The 23,317-nt window shown below is 36.6% G+C and overlaps 1 protein-coding gene across 7 annotated transcripts in view; it reads left to right on the forward strand.

The window, feature by feature from the left end:
* Window positions 1-23,317, forward strand: part of GPD2 (glycerol-3-phosphate dehydrogenase 2) — a 180,968-nt gene that overhangs the window by 128,695 nt on the left and 28,956 nt on the right. For all 7 annotated transcript variants that reach the window (XM_023730411.1, XM_023730408.1, XM_023730410.1 and 4 more), the window contains 3 exons: window positions 4,069-4,233; window positions 5,051-5,195; window positions 12,056-12,249. In XM_023730411.1, the coding sequence (XP_023586179.1) occupies window positions 4,069-4,233; window positions 5,051-5,195; window positions 12,056-12,249 (504 nt within the window). The remainder of the gene's footprint in view (window positions 1-4,068; window positions 4,234-5,050; window positions 5,196-12,055; window positions 12,250-23,317) is intronic.

Below are 23,317 nucleotides of genomic sequence, written 5' to 3' on the forward strand. Positions count from 1 at the left end.
TATATGATCAAGAACCAGTGGTACTGAAGGAAGAAGTCCAAGCTGCACTGAAGGCATTGGCAAAAAACAAGGCTCCAGGAATTGATGGAGTACCAGTGGAGATAGTTCAATAAACAGATGCAGTGCTGGAGGTGCTCACTCATCTGTGCCAAGAAATTTGGACGACAGTTACGTGGCCAGTTAATTGGAAGAGATCCATATTTATGCCCATTCCAAAGAACGGTGATCCATGGAATGCAGAAATTATTGAACAATATCATTAATATCACATGCAAGTAAAATTATGCTAAAGATAATTCAAAAATGGTTGCAGCGGTATATCAGCAGGGGCCTGCCAGAAATTCAAGCCAGATTCAGAAAAGGACATGGAATGAGGGATATCATTGTTGATGTCAGATGGATCTTGGCTGAAAGCAGAGAATACCAGAAAGATGTTTACCTGTGCTTTATTGACTATGCAAAGGCATTCAGCTGTGTGGATCATAACAAACTATGGATAACTTTGCAAAGAATGGGAATTTTAGAACACTTAATTGTGCTCATGCGAAACCTGTACATAGACCGGCAGGTAGTCATTCCATCAGAACAAGGGAATACTTCATGGTTTAAAATCATGAAATGTGTGTATCACAGATGTATCATTTCACCATACTTATTCAATCTGTATGCTGAGCAAATAAACTGAGAAGCTGGACTGTATGAAGAAGATTATGTCATCAGGACTGAAGGAAAATTAATTATCAACCTTCAATATGCAGATGACACAATCTTGCTTGTTGAAAATGAAGAGGACTTGAAGCACTTACTGATGAAGATCAAAGACTATAGCCTTCAGTATGGATTATACCTCAACATAAAGAAACAAAAATCCTCACAACTGAACCAATACACAAACATCATGATAAAGACGGAGAAGCTATTGAAGTTGTCAAGGATTTCATTTTACTTGGATCCACAATCAACGCCCATGGAAGCAGCAGTCAAGAAATCAGACAACACATTGCATTGGGCAAATCTGTTGCAAAAGACCTCTTTAAAATGTTCAAAAGCAAAGATGTCACTTTGAGAACTAAGGTGAACATGACCCAAGTCATGGTATTTTCAATTGCTTCGTATGCATGCAAAAGCTGAAAAATAAATAAGGAAGACCGAGGAAGAATTGTTGCCTTTGAATTATGGTGTTGGCAAAGAATATTGACTATACCATGGACTGCTAGTAGACCGAACAATTCTGTCTTGGAAGAAGTACAGCCAGAATGCTCCTTAGAAGGGAGGATGCAAGACTTCATCTCACATACTTTGGAAATGTTATCAGGAGGGAGCAGTCCCTGGAGAAGGACATCATGTTTGGTAAAGTAGAGGTTCAGCAAAAAAGAGGAAAACCCTCAACGAGATGGATTGACACAGTGGCTGCAACAGTAGGCTCAAACATAGCAAATATTGTGAGGATGGCACAGGACCTGGCAGTGTTTTGTTATGTTGTACATAAGGTGGCTATGAGTCAAAACTGACTTGACATCTAACAACCACCAGAACAAAGACTATGAAAAAACAATGTGCAGGTTATAATGTTGAGCTAGAGGAAGGAAGGAATGAACAACTTTGACTTGGAGGGAACCAAAAAAGGAAGATGTCATGGGGAGATACTTGAACCAGATCATTAATGATGAATAGGAGTTTTCTAGAGCTTCGAGAATGGTATTCCAGCCAGAAGAATTGGTGTGGGCAAATGCAGGAAGGTGTGAAACGACATGGGTGTTCATGGATCTGCACATAATTTGACAATCCTAGATAGTAAGGATACGGGAGTGGAAGAATTACCAGGCAGATGAGGATCATTCCATGAAGGACCTTCATAAATAAGTGACATATGCAATTCAAGTCACAGCTGATACTGCTGGGTGCCCAGGGTGAGGGTGGAAAAATAAGGACCGAAGAAAATTACTTCCACTTCGCATTTTTAACTGCTTACCTTCAGTAGGAATCAACTAGACAGCACCTAACAACAACAACACCCTCAATAGTATTGGAACTTAGAAGCTAATTTGGGAGGTACTTCTCAGTATAGAAGAAACAGCTTGATGAACTATACTGTTACTGCTGTCATGGACTTTTAAGTTGTAAATATATATATGTATGTATTAATATAAATAAGAATGTTTTCAAAGTCAGCTTAGAGTTTTGTTCGCTCATGATTGTGTAATAGAGACAAGACTTTATAAAGGAATCTGTCATTTAATAAATGGAATTTCTGCCTGGCTCCATTTAGAAGTGACTTCATTTAGTATTTAAAATAATTCACTTACACATGATTTTCCAGACATTTGTTCTGTCTGTATATTAAGTATTCAGGTATACCTGAATGGGCGAGAGTTTCCCTGCCACACGCCTGTGGTAAGAGTAAACATAATTTGATTTCTTACACTATGAAATATTTACCTCTGCTGGGTGTTTCATTGTTATATACATAAATGCACTAGAAAGATTGGGTACTAGAAAGATTTGGGTAATTTCTACTAGAAAAATGGGTGCTTTGTAATCTCCTTAGTTGAAAGAGAAGATCTGTAAAGTTTATCTGGACTCTTTGCATGCATTTAACTTTGTTGAGAGTATTCCTGTTTTAAATAAGGACCTCTACATTAATAAAAGTTGGTTTCTTAAACTTAACTTTAAATATACCTTGTGACTATTTCAATAGCAACTTAGGGTCATGCTTAGGTGACAACTGATAGAATTGCTGTGCTTGTTTCTTCCCATATATAGCTCAGCTACTGCTATTGTTTTGTTTTTTCCCCCCTCTCTTCTGCCTTCACTCTGTTACTTTTTGGATAAAATAACTTCTTATTCTGCATGTTGAAGTTTAATGTTTGTTCTCCGCTTGATAGAGCATTTAATTTTGGGGGAAAAGTTCTTGGGTGATTGTATTAGTTCAGCAGTTTTAGAATAAGATGTTTGTGGGGAGGGTCAGCAGAATCTTCAGTCATTGATTCTGTCTTTATAATTTTGCCCTTTTGGCTGGAATAGATTACTTGTGTAGTGCTTCTAGCCCTGCACAGACTGAATCACAAGGAAGAAACTTTACATAAACCATTTATACTAAATGTTTGGTATGCTGGCAACATAAATCAACAGCAATATCCACTACAAATCCATCCCTTTATCAGTATTATCTTGATAGAACTGATCCCAGCATGTGGGAGTTTGAACTCTACTTCAATACATCTAGCTCTGGGTAATTAATTATTCAGGGCACAGGGAACCTGGCCCCTGCAATGTAGAGTAATTCTTCCTGGTCAGCATTAACTCCACTGGCAATAATAAATAGAAAAAGTCTCTAGTGATGCCAGTATTTTAAAGTGATTAATTATCTTTCCCCCCTTCTTCTCCCCCTTAGTTTTCTTTAACTAGGATTTTTCAGCAATAAATCTTTAACAATGCAGGTAGGAATTGTTCAGTAATTAAATTTTGCCCTGTTTAATTTCTTACCTTTTATGTGCCATTAAAAAAAAAAAAAAAAGTTACACTTTAAGGAGCTCTGATCCAAATTCAAATGAAGAAAAAGCATTTTATAGAACACTGAGATTCTCTATGGAAGACTGAGCTCTTGATTTTGAATATTAGATGGAGCACATTCTCATACAAATTGTTAATCAACACCAGTTGGGGTGTCACATCTTCTGAAGTTTTGAATTGCTTCACTTTCATACTTATGGTTTGTCTGTGTTAGGAAAATCTGACATATACATATGTTCCAAAACTGAGAGAATAATTACTTATTTCTTAACTTTCAGATCACTGATGTCAGAAAATCAATGATTGTAGGAGAGGGATATTTTTCACCATTTTTGAGGTACATAAAATACGCTTGCTAAAGCTGAAGTGGCAGGTAAATGCCTGACTGAGTATGACCATGTATTTTTAAACAGTCCCCTCTAGAGCTGACCAGCCATCATGTAGATTCTGGGTGACAGGCACAGATGTGACGCATCTGTTGTGACACACTTCTTTACCACCAGTCCGTGGCTCGAGGTGACTCCTGTCCTTCCTCTGATGCTTTCCCCGCTGCAGGACAACACAACGATGCACGGATGAACCTTGCCATTGCTCTCACTGCTGCCAGGTACGGGGCTGCCACAGCCAATTATATGGAGGTTGTGCGCTTGCTCAAGAAGACGGACCCTGAGACAGGAAAGGAGCGCGTGAGCGGCGCACGGTGCAAGGATGTGCTCACAGGTATGAACTGTTAGGGTCTCTGTTAGGGAGGGATTTCTTAGCATCTTGCCTTGCTTATATAATGACTGAATTATAATTTTTCTGTCACTTCTCTTTCGTTTTAGGCAGGCTTCAAAGTCATACAAATTATGTTCTTTATTGTCAACAATGACTGTTATAACATGAAATTTTCCCTTGTAGGACTTGGCAATTTCTTCCCTTTGTGTTAAATAATAATAATGATAATGATCATAATAAATGCCCACAAAATACCCACAGCTATGAATGCAGTCTGTTTTCTTTATAAAAACATATTATTAATAAAATTAAATAAATGCACCAAGTTTCAAAGTATCATTTAGGTGACATAGGCAGTGCATTTGCATGTCATTAAAGTCAATCACTCGTCCTGTTTCTATAACCATGTAGGCAAAGCTTCAGAATTACATCATTTTGTTGAACAAAACCAATGCTATGAAAAATATTATCTCACAGCAGCTCTGTTTACAACTTTTAGTCTTATTTACTCGTCACACTTTGCTCAGGTTGGCACCTTGATGCTGGGCATTCACAAAATAGACTGAAAGTAGAAATGAAAGCATGGCATGCCGCTCCCCCCCGCCCCCCGCATTTTCCCCAATTTGGAATTGTTTTTGGTAAATTTACTCAAATGCAAACCTTTTATGTAGCTCTTCAATAACTCTGGCTGCTCGTGTCACTTAGTGTAGTATACAATACACTGCACCGTAGGTTAAGTTAATAGATGAATTAATAATCCAAAGCATCAGTGAGCAGAGAAACAAATGGGATGTATGATTGATGCTGCTCTCTCTTACAGGGCAGGAATTTGATGTGAGAGCCAAATGTGTTATCAATGCCACGGGACCTTTCACAGACTCCGTGCGCAAAATGGATGATAAGAGCGCCGCAGATATCTGCCAGCCAAGTGCTGGTGTCCATATTGTGATGCCTGGTTATTACAGGTAACTATGTTCCACTCGGTGGCCCTAGCCAGAGAATGAGGGTCAACAGATCGTGTATGTTGAATTTATTCTTCCTGCACACTTTTCTTAATAATTGATAGTCTAGCTTGCTGTTCAAAATGAGGAGAAATAAGTAACTCCTCCAAAACACAAACCAGGCTTGGGAATTTCTTAGCCACTTATGGCAATACTCATTTCTAGGGGTTGATGATTTGGGATCTGCCTATATGTTTACTTTGTCCAGTGTAGTAATCTTCAGAGACTAAACCTCAGTAATACTGAATTTTAGTTTTAATTAAAACCTTAAAAATTTAATTTGTAAAATTTGGGCATTCTGCTTACGAAGAACCTGAAAAAGTGAGCCATTCACGTACTCTTAGTTTTATAACCTTGAAATGTATTTTAATAAGGGATATAGGAAGTACTAATCAGATGTAATTTTTAATCTATCAAATTAACAAAATTAATTGGGGATAGAGAAATGGTAGGTGTAGAGGTGAAATAAAAATTGCTGTTAATTATCATTTAAGTAGAGTGATGGGTACATGGGGGTTCATTATACTCTTTTCTCGATTTTTGTATGTGTTTGAAATTTTTAATAATTAAGTTAAAAGAGACATTTCTGTGGTTCTAGTTTGGAAATCAATAACAATTACCTCTAATATATATTTTAAGACTGTCGGAGAAAAGAACTCAGGTGGCAGTGTTAAGAGTACGGAACACACGTACCACTTTTATTTCCATATGTGGTGATTCTCCTAGGTAATCTGGTAATTCTGTATAAAATAATGATTTATGCATAGAGGTAGTCATTATACATTATTTGTAGTTGAAAATCATTAGAAACTGCTTCAGTTCCTAACCTTAGATGAATAGATAAGTGAATTACAGCATATCCACAGGAGGGATAGTGATGAAAAAAAAAAGATTGTAAATAACCTCAATGTCCTAGGCAAACAGTAATGGTACAATGTTAGTTTATAATGTAGGACAGAAGACTATATGTGCAGTATGATCTAAACAATATATCAATATATAGAAAAAATACTGGAAGGAAATATGTTAGTTAATGGTGATTATTTCTAGGTAATGTGATTAAGGGTGAGAATTAATGATAATTATTTTTAGGTGATATGGTTATGAGTGAGAGTGATTGTCTTCCATATTTTAATAATTTTCCATAAAGGACATATAAGGCTTTTAGTAATTGATAAAATAGATGGGCAGAATTCATGATCTTGCATATTATCTGAATTCTCCTAGAGTGCTATCCTGCTAAGTTATAAATGACACTGCCTTATGCATTACTGGTTCTCCAGTAACTAAATCTTCGAGAAGATACACCTAATTTGTACCAAATGCATTTTTACTGAGAAAAATATTAAAGAGAATTTTTCATCCACCAACTTCTAAAGTAAAGTTATTCTCTCATTTTCTAAATGTCTACATGAGAGAAGTAGACAGTCTTTAGTATTTTGACTTTGGACTGGAGAAACCAAGGTACTTCCAGACATGATAATAAAAATTTATGCAGTGGTACCTAATAGAGTTAAAAAACAAAACGAAAAACAACTGTTAAGCAGAAGTTTAGTTCAAAGGAAAGGAAGAGAAGTAAGCATATGTAAATGTCACATATGCTTCTTGTATATAGAGAGATTTTCAACAGTAGTGCCAGACACAATTGTATACATTTATTTTTTGTTGTGTTAAAAATATCTGAGGCCAGCTAGTTTATAAGTTTTTGGTTTGTTTTTTAACATCTCTAAGAATAGGGTATAGATGTAATACCTAAACTGTAGACACACATATCATCATAATCCCTGATATTTGTTTGGATACCTGCTAGGTTCAGAATATTCTCATGCGTATTGTGTTTTCTTCACTATTGTCCCATGATGTCAGAGGATATTTATTATTCCCCAGAGGCCTTATGTTAATTCTTTCACTTAATAATAATAGCCTTTGGGACAAGCCATTTTACTCTGTAAACCTTAGTTTTCTGTTCTTTAAAAAAGGAAGACTTTCTACTCTTTCAGGAGGCACAGATAAGGAGATAGTACCATGAGTGGGTTAAAGTGATACCTTGGTGTGAAACTCTCTGAATTTGTTAATCTCTTTACCTCTTACTAACTATGACCTTGGGCAAGTTCCTTTGAGCATCTGATTCCTTATCTCACGAGAGTACCTAACTTATATACATTTAAACAATATTTCTTTGATTATTTTCATGTTTAGTTGACTGCTATGTCTTAACAGGGACAGTGTCTGCATTACCAGTGAATATTTGTTAAATGACTCTTTTGTGTTAACTTGCCCAAATTTAGATTGTTGCTTTTATTAAATTAAATTTTAATATAACATTTATACCAAAAACCAAACCAAACCCATTGCCATCGAGTCAATTCTGACTCATAGCAACTTTGTAAGATAAAGTAGAAGTGCCCCATAGGATTTCCAAGGCTGTAATCTTTACAGAAACAGACTGCCACAACTTTCTCCTGCGATGCTGCTGCTGGGTTCAAACCACTGACCTTTCAGTTAGCAGCTGAGCGCTGTAACCACTGTGCCACCAGGGCTCTGTAACATTTTTAAGAGTTTTATTTGTATTTTTTTTTAATTGTACTTTAGATGAAGGTTTACAGAACAAACTAGCTTCTGATTCAACAGTTAGTACACATATTGTTTTGTGACATTGGTAGCCAACTCCATGACCTGTCAACACTCTCCCCTTCTCGACCTTGGGTTCCCTATGAGAGTTTTTTTTTTTTTTTAAGACAATTTTAAACTTGAAACAAAATACGATTTTTCATCTTACTGCTCAGATCACCCATGTAGGAAAATAATAATAAAAGTAATATAAATACATTATCAGAAATGTCAATCACTATAGAAATGCAAAAAATAGATACAAATAAAAAGTGAAAACTTCCGTCCTCTTTCTCATGCCACCTCCAACCCCAGTTCTTCTCTAGTAATTGGTAACACTTTCTTCTGATTACTTCCATAAAATTTTATGTTTATACTTGCACAAATATATATCCTTTTAAAAGTTTTGCATGAAAAGGATCATTTTACACACACTGTTATGTACTATGCTTTGTATACTTAATAAAGTAGTGGACAGATACCTTTTAAGAAATATATACTACTTAAATGTATAATTTTAAAAACAAAATTCCGTTCTTAATCCTAAAATATTGGCATTGGTTTAGGGCCCCCTCCCCATAAATCATGAAGGTGTTAGTCACAGCTACATCTGCTTCATTCAAAGATAAATCATCCTGTTCTCCTTTGGAAGAAATTAATACCCCCATTTTTAGCACCATGAACTACAACCACTACATATCCTGTTGGAGTCCTTAAGAGTAGTGCTCTGCAGCCCGATTCCCATTCAGACGTTGTTTCAGATGAGCCCCTTGGTTTTGGATTGTGGCCTGGATTAAGGGTTTATTTCCTCTTTTAGCACTGGCCTGGAGGTGTCTGTAGCTCTGGCTACATAAGGGGATGGTTTTGCTCTCCATATCAAGTCATTCTCTTGGTTGAGTTCCAGAGATCTGAGACTGAAATTAATTTGCTGGGCTCATCAATCAGCCACACTCAGCAGTTACAACTCAAGGGTTTTGACTAGATCCTTAGGGAAGGACCAGAGCTAGTCTAGACCTGGGGCTGCGCTTGAACTGGCTGACGATGACTTACAACCAAGCATTTCAGCTATAACCTGTTTAGCCTGGACATGCATTGAGTTCAGTAACCACTGATTTATTGAGTGTAGGTTACCAAAAGAAGAGTGAGGACTGTGTGTATAGTGTATCTTGTTGGGCTGCTTTCAGAAGTATCTTTATGGCATTTATTAAGCTTGTATGATCCCAGCTAACATTCCACGTGTGGAATTATCTTATGCCATACCCCCTGCCATCAAGTCAATTCTGACTCATGGCGACCCTATAGGACAGAGGAGAACTGCCACAGAATTTCCAAGGAGCGGCTGGTGGATTTGAACTGCCAAGCTTTGGGTTAGCAGCAGAATTCTTAACCATCTTATGCTATGGTGGCAGCTTTTTTGGCTTGTTTTAATTTCAGGAAACCCAAAACACAGAAATCTTTTTTTTTTTTTTTTTTTTTTTAAGAAAGGCAATCTTTAGTTTACATTAAGAACAAGTCTGGAATTCTTTTCAGGCTTGTGGCTCTTCCAAAGCCAGCCACAATATACGAAATGACTAAAATACATGAAAATAATAATCTCCTTCTAGCCTACTGATGGTTTTTAATACTGACAAGAGGTCAAAAACATTTTTGTAATCTGTAAAATGTGTGCATACTGTTAGCTGTAACACTGATTGCTAAGTAGTTAACAGTTAATCAATTTCAGTTTAAATAAGGGTACTTCAGGAAAGCAGTGGTCTGCATGAGAAAAATGTACATTACATTTGATCCTACACACACACATAAATTAGCAGCAAGCTTTTCCTCCTGTTGTCAAATGAATCATACATACTGCGAAAAGACCTATGCTTCACTGTGTTGTATATACTACCAGTATAGTTGCTATCTATTCTTAAACTTAAATCTGACCCTGCAGAATTAATCTTTCATAAGAAAACAAACTTTTTTCTAAAGGGTATGAATTAGGCAGTTTAGAACTAAGAATGGTATTTCCAAGTGGATTCTTAAATTTTTATGCCATTCATTGATAGCCTTGTCTTCCCTCTGTGCTTGTTAATCTTAATGTTTGACACATATGTCTTCACTTAAGCAGTTGCTTCTCTCAGTTCCCAGTTGTATGTATGTTGGTAACCATCACCTTCACCCTTTAAACTAGTTTTATTGCACTGAAAAGTTTTAAAGGATTCAGTGGTTGTGCTTTCCTAACAGCATTTTATGTGAAGGTTGCTGAATAGTACAATTTTATGCTGAAGTTTATCAGGTTTATTGAGTTATTTAGGCATATCATGTGATATCTGGTCCATAAAATGATTATATGTAAAGTGTATATTTTGGAATATGGAATTTACCCTTTTGTTTCAATGTAGAACAGCTTGTCAGATTGAATACTTGAATTCTGAATGGGTTAATTTCAAATCCCAAAGTGACAGATTTAACCTAGGGACATATCACCCGAAAATCAAAGCCCAGGATAGCCAGTTTCTTTAAAGACTTTTAGAGAGTTTTATGACAAATATATAGAAAAAGATGTATAGTCATACAGAGACTGAAAATACATGATACTCAATAATTTTCAATATATTAGAGTGAAAGGTTATTTCTTCTAAATAACCGTAAGTGAAGATGGGTTTTCAACTGAAGGTTTGACTGATTGACAAGCTCCTGTGGCACTTTTTGCATTTGCTAGGTAGAAGAACTGCAGCCTACTCTCTTCTGTGTCTCTCAGGGAGGTTGTTAAGTGATTTCCTTCTGCAAAGACTGAACAGAGATATCAGGAGTTGCATAGGGTTGAGGGGTGTTTGTAAAGAAAGACTAGCATGCCTTATGGTTTGAATAATGAACATGGATTTCCTAAGCCAACCTTAGATTTCTTTTTTATAAAAAAAAGAAGAAAAAATATTTTTGTTTCCTTTTAAACAGTTGTTAGTAGCTTATCCTTACACATTTGAATCAATTTAAATTTTTTTTTTTAATTTTAAGGGAATGATAGCCATAAAAAGTTGATGCCTTTTTAATTTTGTATGTGTAAAAGGGATTTCTTGAAATTTTTTCAAACCAAATAGAATTGTTTCTTATTTAAGAAATTGTATTAATAAAAGCTAGAAATATACTTACAGAAAATACCTTTAATATTGATTTAATATGAAAATTCAGTCAAATTGAAACAGCTAACTGAAGATATATAGTGTTCTATTTGAATATGATACATTCAGATTCCTCCCACCCCTCCAAAATTTCTTGAATGGTTAATAATACATTAAAACAGCAGTTTCTAGTGATTTAAAAACAAAATCTGACTTGTTAATGTTTATTTTTAGTTGTTTATTCTTTCGAATGTGTTTTATAATTTGGTTTCAGAATATTAAGAATATGTCAGTGAAAATTCTTGACTAATATTTTGGAAGATTTTATATAATCTGCCAGAAGAGGTACCCTTGAACCTTGATTTAACAGTATAAAACACTAGTGACTTCTGTCTATTTAAGGATTTTCATTGCTAAAGTATTCCTCTCCTTCTTGACCTTATCTTAGCACATTGTTATTTAGGTTGTAGTATGAAGCCGAACCCTTTTCTCATGGATGTACTTCTTTAGATTTCTATGCCCTTGAAATAAAGTAAGAAATCTCATATTTGGTGAAGTGGCCCCAGTTCATCTAAGTACCAAGGAGTAAAGAACTTTTTGATTACATTTTAGTTTCTAGAAACTTAGACCCTTCACTTTCTCTTGTACTTCTGAGACCTTCTATTGAAAGATGGGTGAAATGTCAAATGTCCCAGGAAAATGCTTTTCATAGATTTGGAAAAGTTTGAAAGCTATTCTTAATTAACCATCATAAAAGAAGTTATAGACATTTGTCCTGTTGGCATTATCTGATGTGAATGGTCCAAGGAGTATAAAAACCAAAACAACTGGAGGTTGATGTCCACTTGCTTAATTAACCTTGTGTTGTTGATGTGTGGAGAGTAGTTCTGCTGGAGACTATCATTATTGTCACATTTGCCCCCCCCCACTTTTTTTTAACCAGAATTATTTTTTTCTTTTAGGAATTTCTAGATTAGGGTATGGGCCATAAAAGTAATAATTTATGTTTTTTTTTTATTTGAGCATCAGTGAATGAAATTGTTTTTATAATGCAGATTAAGATTAACGTTCTGCTAATTTCAGAAATAAATAACCGTTCTTTTTTTACCTTAGCCCAGAGAACATGGGACTTCTTGACCCAGCCACCAGTGATGGGCGAGTTATTTTCTTCTTACCCTGGCAAAAGATGACGATAGCTGGCACTACCGATACTCCAACTGATATTACAAACCATCCTATTCCTTCAGAAGAAGATATCAACTTCATTTTGAATGAAGTGCGTAACTACCTGAGTTGTGATGTTGAAGGTAACTTGTGCATTCCTTTAAGTTTGTCCCTTTTCTCTTGTATGTCCCAAACTATCCCAGCTCTCACTGCGTAACAGCCGTGTCTCCAGTGTGACTCATCTTCACATATGACCTTGCTGTAACTCTTGGGTGCTACTCACTTCTTTTAGAAGACTTCTGAGGGCCAAATTTTAAAACAATTGAAAGAAATTGCCTTCCCGTCCCTTCTACATCCTCATGAAACTCAAGCAGTCCTTTTCTGATTATTTTCTAATAGCAAGATGGAAGTGCCATACACAAGCTCTGAACACTCACGCTCTTCAGGAAGAGTATAGAAAATTTGCATCACATTTTAATTTCTTGAGCTTGGTAAGGTACAAGCATATCTTTAGGAAGCAATAAAGCCAGGAAATGAGAGGTTAAAGGTATATATGGTCTGTTAATATATGGAAAGTATAGTGTTAACTGGTAGATTCAGCTAATAAGAGTAAGTATGCTCTTGAACGTCACGTAGCTAAAGCAAATGGAAGAAATGATGAAGTAAAAGGCCTGAACGTAAGGTTTCAAAGGGCAGCTCGAGGAGACAAAGTAAGTATTATAACAACATACGGAAAGACCGGGAGTTAGAAAATCAAAAGAGAAGAACACACTTCGTATTTCTCAAGCTGAAAGAACTGAAGAAAAAATTCAAGCCTCGAGTTGCAATATTGAAGGATTCTATGGGGAAAATATTAAATAATGCAGGAAACATAAGAAGAAAATGGGAAGAATACACAGAGTCACTATACCAAAAAGAATTGGTCGACATTCAGCCATTTCAGGAGGTAGCATATGATCAGGAACCCATAGTACTGAAGGAAGAAGTCCAAGCTGCACTGAAAGCACTGGTGAAAAACAAGGCTTCAGGAGTTGACAGAATACCAAGTGAGATGTTTCAACGAACGGATGCAGTGCTGAAGTGCTCACTCATCTATGCCAAGAAATTTGGAAGACAGCTACCTGGCCAACTGGGTGGAAAAGATCTTTATTTATGCCTATTCCAAAGAAAGGTGATCCAAGCAAATGTGGAAATTATCAAACAATATCATTGGTATCACATGCAAGTAAAATTTTGCCGAAGATAATTCAAAAGCAGCTGTAGCAGTACATCAGCAGGGAACTGCCAGAAATTCAAGCCGGATTCAGAAGAGGATGTGGGACCACAGATATCATTGTTGATGTCAGATGGATCCTGGCTGAAAGCAGAGAATACCAGAAAGATATTTACATGTGTTTTATTGACTATGCAAAGGCATCTGACTGTGTGGATCATAACAAATTATGGATAACACTGGGAAGAGTGGGAATTCCAGAACACTTAATTGTGCTCATGAGCAACCTGTACGTAGATCAAGAGGCAGTCGTTCGAACAGAACAAGGGGATACTGCGTGGTTTAAAGTTAGGAAAGGTTTGCATCAGGCTTGTATCCTTTCACTGTACTTATTCAATCTGTATGCTGAGCAAATAATCCAAGAAGCTGGACTATATGAAGAAGAAGGCAGCATCGGGATCGGAGGAAGACTCATTAACAACCTGCATTATGCAGACGACACAACCTTCAAGAGGACTTGAGAACTTACGGATTATACCTCAAGATAAAGAAAACAAAAATCCTTACAACTGGACCTATAAGTAACCTTATGATAAATGGATAAAAGATTGACATTGTCAAGGATTTCATTTTACTTAGATCCACAATCAACACCCATGGAAGAGCGGTCAAGAAATCAAATGACGCATTGCATTGGGCAGATCTGCTGCAAAAGATCTCTTTAAAGTGTTGAAAAGCAAAGATGTCACCTTGAGGACTAAGGTGCACCTGACCCAAGCCATGGTGTTTTCAGTCACCTTATATGCGTGTGAAAACTGGACAATGAATAAGGAAGACTAAGGAGGAATCGATGCCTTTGAATTATGGTGTTGGCAAAGAATATTGAATATACCATGGACTGCCAAAAGAATGAACAAATCTGTCTTGGAAGAAGTACAGCCAGGATGCTCCTCAGAAGTAAGGATGGCGAGACTTCGTCTCACATACATTGGATGTATTATCAAGAGGGATCAGTCCCTGGAGAAGCACATCATCCTTGGTAACATATAGGGTGAGAGAAAAAGAGGAAGGCCCTCAGCAAGATGGATTGACACGGTGGCTGCAACAATGGGCTGAAGCGTAATAACAATTGAGAGGATGGTACAGGATGGGGCAGTGTTTCATTCTCTCGTACGTAGGGTTACTATGAGTCAGGCCTGACTTGATGGCACCTGACAACAACACCTCAACGTGCTTGTTTTGATTGAAAAAGCCAACACTTCTTTTCCATTCTTACCTGGACATTTTAACTTGGATGTCATATAGGTTTCTCCAAATGAACATATGTAATGAGTTGTTTTATTCCGACTACTATCAGAAGTCCCCCAAGATCATCCTCCTCTGCTTTCTATCTCAGTTAATAATAGCCTCACTATCCATCTAGTCATCCAAGTTAGAAATGGCATGCTTATCTTTGGTGGTTGTTTTCTCTCTCCAGATCCAGTCTAATTTCTATCTATTCTCACTTTGAAATATCATGTGGATCCCCCCCAGTTTATTGCTGTGTTTCGTACCTGTGTCGTTTCTCATTTGGGCAGTTGCATTGGCCCCATAATTACCTCCCTATGTCAGATCTCTCTTCCCACCAAGTCTGGTCCTTCCATCAGAGTTTTCTTTCTCAACTATAGTTCTGATCATCACTTCCCTGTATATAAATATCCCTTTGATATCTCCTCATTGACTTGAGATAATAGTTTAAACTACCTTGCATGGAATATAAGGCTTTTCACAACTTACCTTTTCAGCTTTATATTCACCTACTCCCCCTCCATGTATTCTATGGTCTAACCATACAGTGTTACTTGTTTCCAAATCATGTCATACATTTTTAAACCTTCAGCTCTTGTTTAGACTGAAGGCTTACTCTGGAATACCCTTTCCCCCAATTTTTCATCTTGTGAAAAATGCTGTTTATACTTCAGAAAACCCCTATCGTCTGTCCCCATAGAATGTTGGTCATACTGCTAGTGTGTCATGACATTGTAGTATAGGTGTATTCTCACCTGCAGATCACTGAGGGTAAAGATCCTTTATTCAACCACAAAGCTTGTTATCTAACTTGTACGTCATTTTTTTTTTTTTGAATATTTCATTGTGTTTTATGTGAAAGTTTACACAGCAAGTTAGATTCCCATTGAACAATTCATACACACATTGTTCTGTGACCTTGGTTACAATCCCTGTAATGTATCAGCACTCTCACCATTTTCACCCTGTCTGCTGCATTTCCACCCATCTAGTTTCCCTGCCCCTCCTTGCCTTCTCATCTTTGCTTTAGTACAAATGTTGATCATTTGGTCTCGTATAGTTGATTGTTTAAAGGAGCATATTCCTCATGGGTGTTATTGTTTATTTTATAAGCCAGTATATTATTGGCTGAAAGGTGACCTCCAGGTTAAAAGTGGTACACCACTCTTTATTGTACAGGTAATCCCAGACTTACGAAGGGGTTCCCTTCTGACTAATCCTCCCTAAGTCGGTTCTGACGTAAGTCAGATACTTACTTTTTTTTTTTTTTTTTTTTTAGTTTTCGTTATTATTACCTTTTGTTATCAATGCCTTTATAAATCTGATCTTTTAACATCTACAAGTGAATATCTGAGAATGTTAACATCGGCAAATTGCATGCTGCAACATTGTATGTAGTACTATTGTACTATTAAAAAAAAAAAAAAACTTGTTGCCATCGAGTTGATTCCGATTCATAGCGACCCTATCAGAGTAGAACTGCCCCATACAGTTTCCAAGGAGCAGCTGGTAGATTCGAAATACCAACCTTTTGGTTAGCAGCCATAGCTCTTAACCGCTATGCCACCAGGGTTTTCACTAACTGTAAGATGTACCAAAAAAAACAACAACAGATAGTTGTGAGGTTTGTTGTAACTCTAACATGTCATAAGTCAGGGACTACCTGTAGGTACTTGCAGGGTTTTTGAGGCTATAGTAATTTGGAAATCTTGCCACACTTGTCAAATAGACAAGTTTAAGATTTTGAAAAATCTTAAATCTTTATCTGTTTAATATCAGGAATCTTCTTTCATGTTGGCTTCTGTGTTGGACATGCCAAGACACTGTTTTAGGCTTGATGTGACTCACTAGCACCAATGCATATTCTTCCCCTAAAGGATTTTGTTTTTCAGTATGTGATCACATTTATAAACAAACAAGCTGCTTAAAAAAATTATTTAGGTGAATCTTCTGGTTTAAGTGATTGATCCATATCATGTAGTCTTACTTACATCTTATCTAAAATGATAGATATAATTTCACTGTTCGAGTAGAATCTCTGGATGTAGTATATGATCCCCTATCCTTTAATAGGACATTATAGCATGGTATTATTTACAATAATAATATAGATATATTAAATACATGTAGTTGAAGTCTTTGTGGCTAATATTTATACACACACACAGTTATTTGGGAAGCAGTCATGCCTTGTTTAATATACATATTTAAATACTGAAAGAGCATTGCGATTTCAACTTGATAATTGTGTGTTTTATTCCTTTTGTAATCTAGGAGGAGTTTCAACATCTGAGTATGCTTGTATTTGAATGTAATGGTTAATGTTCATGTAGCCTGTTTCATTTCACATTCACCTGGGTATAATATTTGTTCAATATATAAAAGTGAGTTTATATCTGGGTTTTAAAATCAGAAAGTGAAGACTGTTGGAGCAAGAAATAAAATTAGTTCAAGAGCAGGGAGCTCTACGTTGACAGTTTTCAAATTCTTAAAGTTCAAATGTGGTAACGATGAGAAATGTAACTGCTTATACATGCTGAGAGGCTGAATGTGCTGGAAGCAGGTGTAGGTTCCAGAAGGCTTCCAGTACTCAAATAGATGAGAATCTCCACCACTGAAATGAGCCCAGGACGGTAACAGAGACTAGGTGCTGTACCCCTCACTTTTATTCTGTTAGAAAGGGATGGAAGACTTGACAATACCTGGTGGAACCTGTTTGGTCCATAATGATCTTTTCAGTTGGCATGCCTTTCACTAATTACAGGGAATTGGAAAAACTGATTCAGAGTTATTGTCAATTCTGATTTTTGAGAAAAGTGGTTGAAATGAATACCTACACATTACTAATCAGGTCTTTCTCCAAGTGATCTGGGGGCATTTGGAAATTTAGAGCTCTCTGGGTAGCAGAGCTTCCTAGGTACCCAGACTGAAAGAGGTGATAGCTCGTTCATATGCTTCATTTATTTCCCTGTGCATACCATCCATCACACCTTTCCAACTTATAAACTTAACCTTTTTCGAAAAAAAAATTATGATTTTTTTTGTAGTTCCTTTGCCTTATTACTAACCAGCTGAAGGCCTCATATTTGAGGAATTATGCTGAGTTCTGTTAAAGAGCATCAGTTAGCTGAAGTAGGTCTATATCTCAAAGTAAGGACATTCAAATTCATAATTTCTCCACGAAACTTTGGTGAAACCCTATAATTCTCTTCTCCACTGGTGCAACATGAGAAGAACCCAGCTTCCATCACTGTGATGTTAACTTGCATGCTGTTGCTACCTGTATTTTAATAGTCACTTCTGTCTGTATTGGGTTGAAAGAGACCTGGTGGTGCAGTGATTAAGCGCTCAGGTACTGAAAGGTCGGCAGTTCAAACCCACCAGCCACTCTGTGGAAGAAGGATGTAGCAGTCTGCTTCCGTAAAGATTACAGCCTTGGTAACCCTGTGGGGCAGTTCTATTCTGTCCTATACAGTCAGTATGAGTCAGAATCTACTTGACGGCAATGGGTATATTGGGTTAGACATGCCTTATTTTTTAAAACTCCACTGTTAAGCACTTTTTATGCCAGACTCTGTGATGAGCATATTGCCTATATTATCACTTTGAAACTTTATGAAACCTAATGAAGTATGTTTTGTAATTCCCAATTTATAGATGAGGAAACTGAGTCACAGCGACTTTAGGTTTCTTTCTCAGCATTACATAGCTATTAAGTGTTACTGGATCCATGATGTGAGCATAAGTCAGTACAAAGGCTTGTGCTTCTAAATACTGTGCAGTATTCTGACTGGTAGTTCTGGGCTTCATGATGTGATATTATATCCACAAAGGAGTGGATTAAGTCTGTCAACTCATTTCATGGAAGGAAGGTGCTACACAGCTTCAGGATGACAGTGACCTTTGCTTCCAACTGGCCTTATCTGGATTTGAATGTTACACTAGAGGAAGTTTCATATCTCATACCTAATCCCTTGGGCCATGAAGTCTTCTGGACTGATTTCAAAAAAGAGAGAGAAAAGAAAAAGATTGGGTTAGATTCTAGAGCAGTTAAGTTTGAAATATTCTGAATTCACCAGGGTTGAAGTAATCATTTTAAAAGGATTTATTAAATGGATGAATAAGTAAAATTCTAACAACCATTTCTGAGCCTCCCCAAATGGCTATATCCTTAAGAAGAAGAAGGAAAAAAAAAGTGTCAAATCTTAACACTTCATGCTGTTCACAGCAGCTGCCACACCTCTGCAAAATGCGCCGGAACAATTCTGAAAAGCATTTTGCCTGTTGGGAAAAGACCATATCTTCTTTTACAATTTAGAAAGCTTTCCATTCACAGGATGAATTTTCTAGATTATTTGTTTGTTCTTTTCTGAAATGAGTAGTTAGTTCTGCGGTTCATATTGAGTTAGGAAGAAAAATGATCTTTTGAAAAATGTATCATTAAATCTGCTGTGTGGAGGTTAATCAGAAGGATGCTGTGGCTAAACTAAACTATTACTTAATGGGATTGAGAGAGACAGAAGATTTGCCGAGTACTTTATCCCCATAGTTTTTCTGGAGTGCTTCTCTCGGCAGCTTCTCTAGTTGTACACAGGTTTTCACATATGCAATTAGTAGTGTTTATAGATTGCCTGTTATTCAATTAACAACTGAGCTGGCCGTATCAACTCACTGCAGACCTGCCTTTTCACTGCCAGAGATCGTACCAGGGTTATCAATTTACACAGGCCTGGATGTCTTCCAGCTGTTTAATTATAGTGTCACGCGCTTTGCTTTTTCTAGTTTCATTAGTTTATAAATGTAATATGGTATCTTATTTCTGTGATTAACACTTCATTTCAGCAGGTTAAACACGCTGGAGGAAAGTATTGATTTCTGACACTGTTTCCCCTGTGTTCATTTAGATATTTTCACATGCCTCTTACTGATTTTTTTTTGAAAGTGGCAAACATGAGAAAGAACACCCCAAAACGTATGCCCAAATACTAACGTGAAGCAAAACCACACATTTCGTTAATTGTCACTTCCAGTAGGCTTCATTTTCTATTAATTTCAAAAACAAACATTGCCAAGTTTTTAACAGTAAAAATGTTAATTATAATATGAAAGTCACATCACATTTAGTTTTTTCAACCAGTGGTGAAAAATGTCTTTTCAGTTTTACTGTCTATATTTTGTTGTTCGTATTTTACGTATACTAGAACCTGAATAACTTATTTATCAGGAGTGTAATAAAAATGATTCTTAAACATGATGGTAGAAGAACTATTTATTTTCTCTCTATTCTTCTGAAAATATTGTCAAATATACTGTTAACACCAGGAGAATTGGTCTCTAAACAAAATCAACTGGATGCCATATCCAGTAAGGCATTGGGTGATCCAATCCAGTAGGTGGTGTTTCATGATGGATTTTTCTCAATTTTTTAAATAGTTGTTTTTTTTTAAGCATTCATTTGTTTTGAAAGGGGATATCCAATAGTTTAAATATATGATCATTAGAAACCTTACATAAAGTCTAGAATATTCGACCAGAAGCTCAAATATTTCCACTTTTGATTTTGTAGTGTCAGGTCTTGTAGCTTGATATAAAAAATACAGAGTATGCTTTAACATTTCATTTAATATTTATTGATTGCTGTATGTGACCCTCTACTTGGTACAGTACTTGGGTGTTGAGACAGTCAAGAAATAGTAGAATTGGCATTGCTGAAGATTTTCAACGTGGTGAGAAGGAGATGAAACGGTCATGAAATCTTGTTTAGCTATCCTGGTGGTATGAGAATCAGAAAAATCAAGATGAATCTTTTAGCTCTGAAGCATAACAGCCCTGAGTTGTGTTGCTTTCTTCACGTATTATACCATGGAGAGTTAAAGTAGGTGATGGTCACTACCTACTCTTGGCCACAAACTGTGCGATAGAACTGATTTTTGGTAAGAAGTTAAGGGTTGTTATTGCTTTTAGCTGCCTTCGAGTTAGTCCCCTACTCGTGGTGACCCCATACACAACGGAAGGAAATGCTGCCAGGTCCTGTGCCATCCCATTGTGATCCATAAGTTTTTCATTGACTAATTTTCAGAAGTAGATCACTAGGCCTTTCTTCCTAGTCCATCTTAGTCTAGAAGCTTCACTGAAACCTGTTCAGTATCATAGTGACACATAAGCCTCCACTGACAGGTGGTAGCTGCACATGAGGTGTATTGGCCAGAAATTGAACCCAGGTCTCCTTGCTTGAGAGGCAAGAATTAGTAAAAAGAGTTTTCATTTCTTCAAACTCATGAGATTAGTAGGAGAAAGGATAGTTTGAAATGATAAATATGGAACATGATATGACAGTGAAGTCTTTGGAGGAAAAGGGTGCTGTTACAGCAGATTGTAACCTCACGAGCCAATTTCAGTGAAACACTGCTCCGTTAGAAATGTGGCCATGGTGGAAATTACCAGCTCAGTGATCAGTCAGGATATGGTCTGAAATCTACTGCTTGGGGGCTTTTACTCTAGAACTGCAGTGTGATAGCCAGTAGCCACATGTGGCTACTTAAATTTAGTTAAAATTAAATAAAATGAAATAACAAATTCCTTATTCTCATGATCCGCATTTCAAGTGCTTAATAGGCACGTGTAGGTAGTGGCTGATGAATTGGACAGTGCACATGTAGAACATTTCCATCACTGCAGAAAAGTCTATGGGACAGTGCTGCTGTAGAGAATCTAGAGCTATTTATGTATACATTTAGGGAAGGAAATACTTGACTTAATAAAGTCATTGAATTTATAGTTTTTTGCTAATACATAAAATAAAGAAATTGAATATCTTGCAAAACAAGAACTCCAGATATAAGAAGTTTCAGGAGTTAATTAATTTAGTAATACAGTAATGTCTCGGACCTATGGCCCTTATTTCTCTTCACTCTGTTGTTAGCTGCCCTTGTATCAGTTCCGACTCATGGCGACTCCATGTGTGCAGAGTAGAACTGCCCCATAAAGTTTTAAAGGCTGTGACCTTTGGAAGCAGATTGCCGGGCTTGTCTCCTGAGGCACCTCTGGATGGGTTCAAACTGCCAACCTTTTGGCTAGTAGTCAAGCACTTAACCATTTGTGTCACCCAAAGGACTCTTTCTCTCTTCACTCTACCGTCCTCCAAGTTGACTTCACCCTAGGGTTGGTTCTCCCATGGTTGCAACATGACTTCAGAAGTTCCAGGCAGAATTAGAAGATCCCTTAATGGTTCTCTAATCTGACTACCCTTCTGCTACTTGTGCATCTCTTTCTTGAGAGACTTTTAACTAGGGTTTAACAGCATACAAGATTTCACTGTAGTCAAATAGGTAATAAGGAGAGAAACCAGTTAGTCGATGTCTTTTATGTATGAATTTAGAATAAATGTCTCATGTGTTTAGTTATGCTGTGTCCCATGAGCATAGACTATATCAGTAGTTCTGACCAGTCATTACTCAAAAAACTTAGGTGGTGGGAAGGTCCAACCTCTTTATCTTCTGCTGCAAATAGCATTTTGAATAATCTATAAAAATCATTAAACCTCAAGGTTGGGAGAGAATTGATAGCTAGATAACCGGGTCCAATAATACCTCTGGTCTGATAATATAAAAATGCTGTAGACCATAAAGACTGATCCATATTTTAAATAATACAATTTTATTATCTTTAAATGTAATTTTTTTTAAATAAAGAAATTCAGTTGCAACACTGGTCTAATATAATTCTCAGGTTAAAAAACTGAATGTAAAGATTTCAAGCAAAATAAAGTTCTTAACACACTATAAACTCTTCCTGATAGTGTTTTTTTTAATTTTTCTTTTAAGTATCATTTCCAGAAATAAGCAATTAAAATGTTATCAATATATGTAATGTTTTACTTAGTGTTCATCTCTGAGTGTAAAACTTGAATGTTTTCGTTCCACCTTTTTGTTTCAGACAACACAATTTCATACATGTGTTTTTCTGTCTGTTGTAACAGAAAAGATAAAGCATTTGCCATGAACATCAATTGCATAGGCTTCAGATTTACTCTGGAAAGTCTAATTTTCCATCAAATAATTTTAAAATCAGTCAGAGGGCTTTGAGAGTTGAAACCAAATTCCTGATTAGTGTGGCTACCTAAGGAATTTCACAGATAAGTTCTAGGCACTCTGTGGTGACGACAGTGACGTTGTATGTGGGTTGGCTGAGTTTTATTTTTGACTCAGAGGGTAATGTGAACTCTAATGGAAAATAGTGGTAATTTCCTAGTTAGTTTTTTTTTTTTAATTGTGTTTTAGGTGAAAGTTTATAGCACAAATTAGTTTTTCATTCAAAAATTTTATAGAAATTGTTTTGTGACATTGGTTGCAGTCCCCTCAATGTGTCAGTGTTCTCCCCCTTTCCCTTTCCACCCTGGGTTCTCCAAGTCTATTCATCCAGTTTTCCTGTCCCTTTCTTCCCTTCTTGTGTTTGCTTTTGGGTAGGTGTTGCCCATTTGGTCTCCTATACATCATTGGACTGAGAAGCGCGTTCCTCATGTTTTATTGTTTGTTATATAGGCCTGTCTTAATCTTTGGTTGAATGGTGGACTTCAGGAGTGGCTTCATTTGTAAGTTAGCAGGGTGTCTCGGGGCCCTAGTCTCAGGAATTCCTCCAGTCTCTGTCAGACCGGCAAGTCTGGTCTTTTTTTTGTGAATTTGAGTTGTTTTTTTTTTTTTTTAATTTTTTTT

This window comes from Trichechus manatus, unplaced genomic scaffold, assembly GCF_000243295.1.
Source record: "Trichechus manatus latirostris isolate Lorelei unplaced genomic scaffold, TriManLat1.0 scaffold00036, whole genome shotgun sequence".
Taxonomy (NCBI): domain Eukaryota; kingdom Metazoa; phylum Chordata; class Mammalia; order Sirenia; family Trichechidae; genus Trichechus; species Trichechus manatus.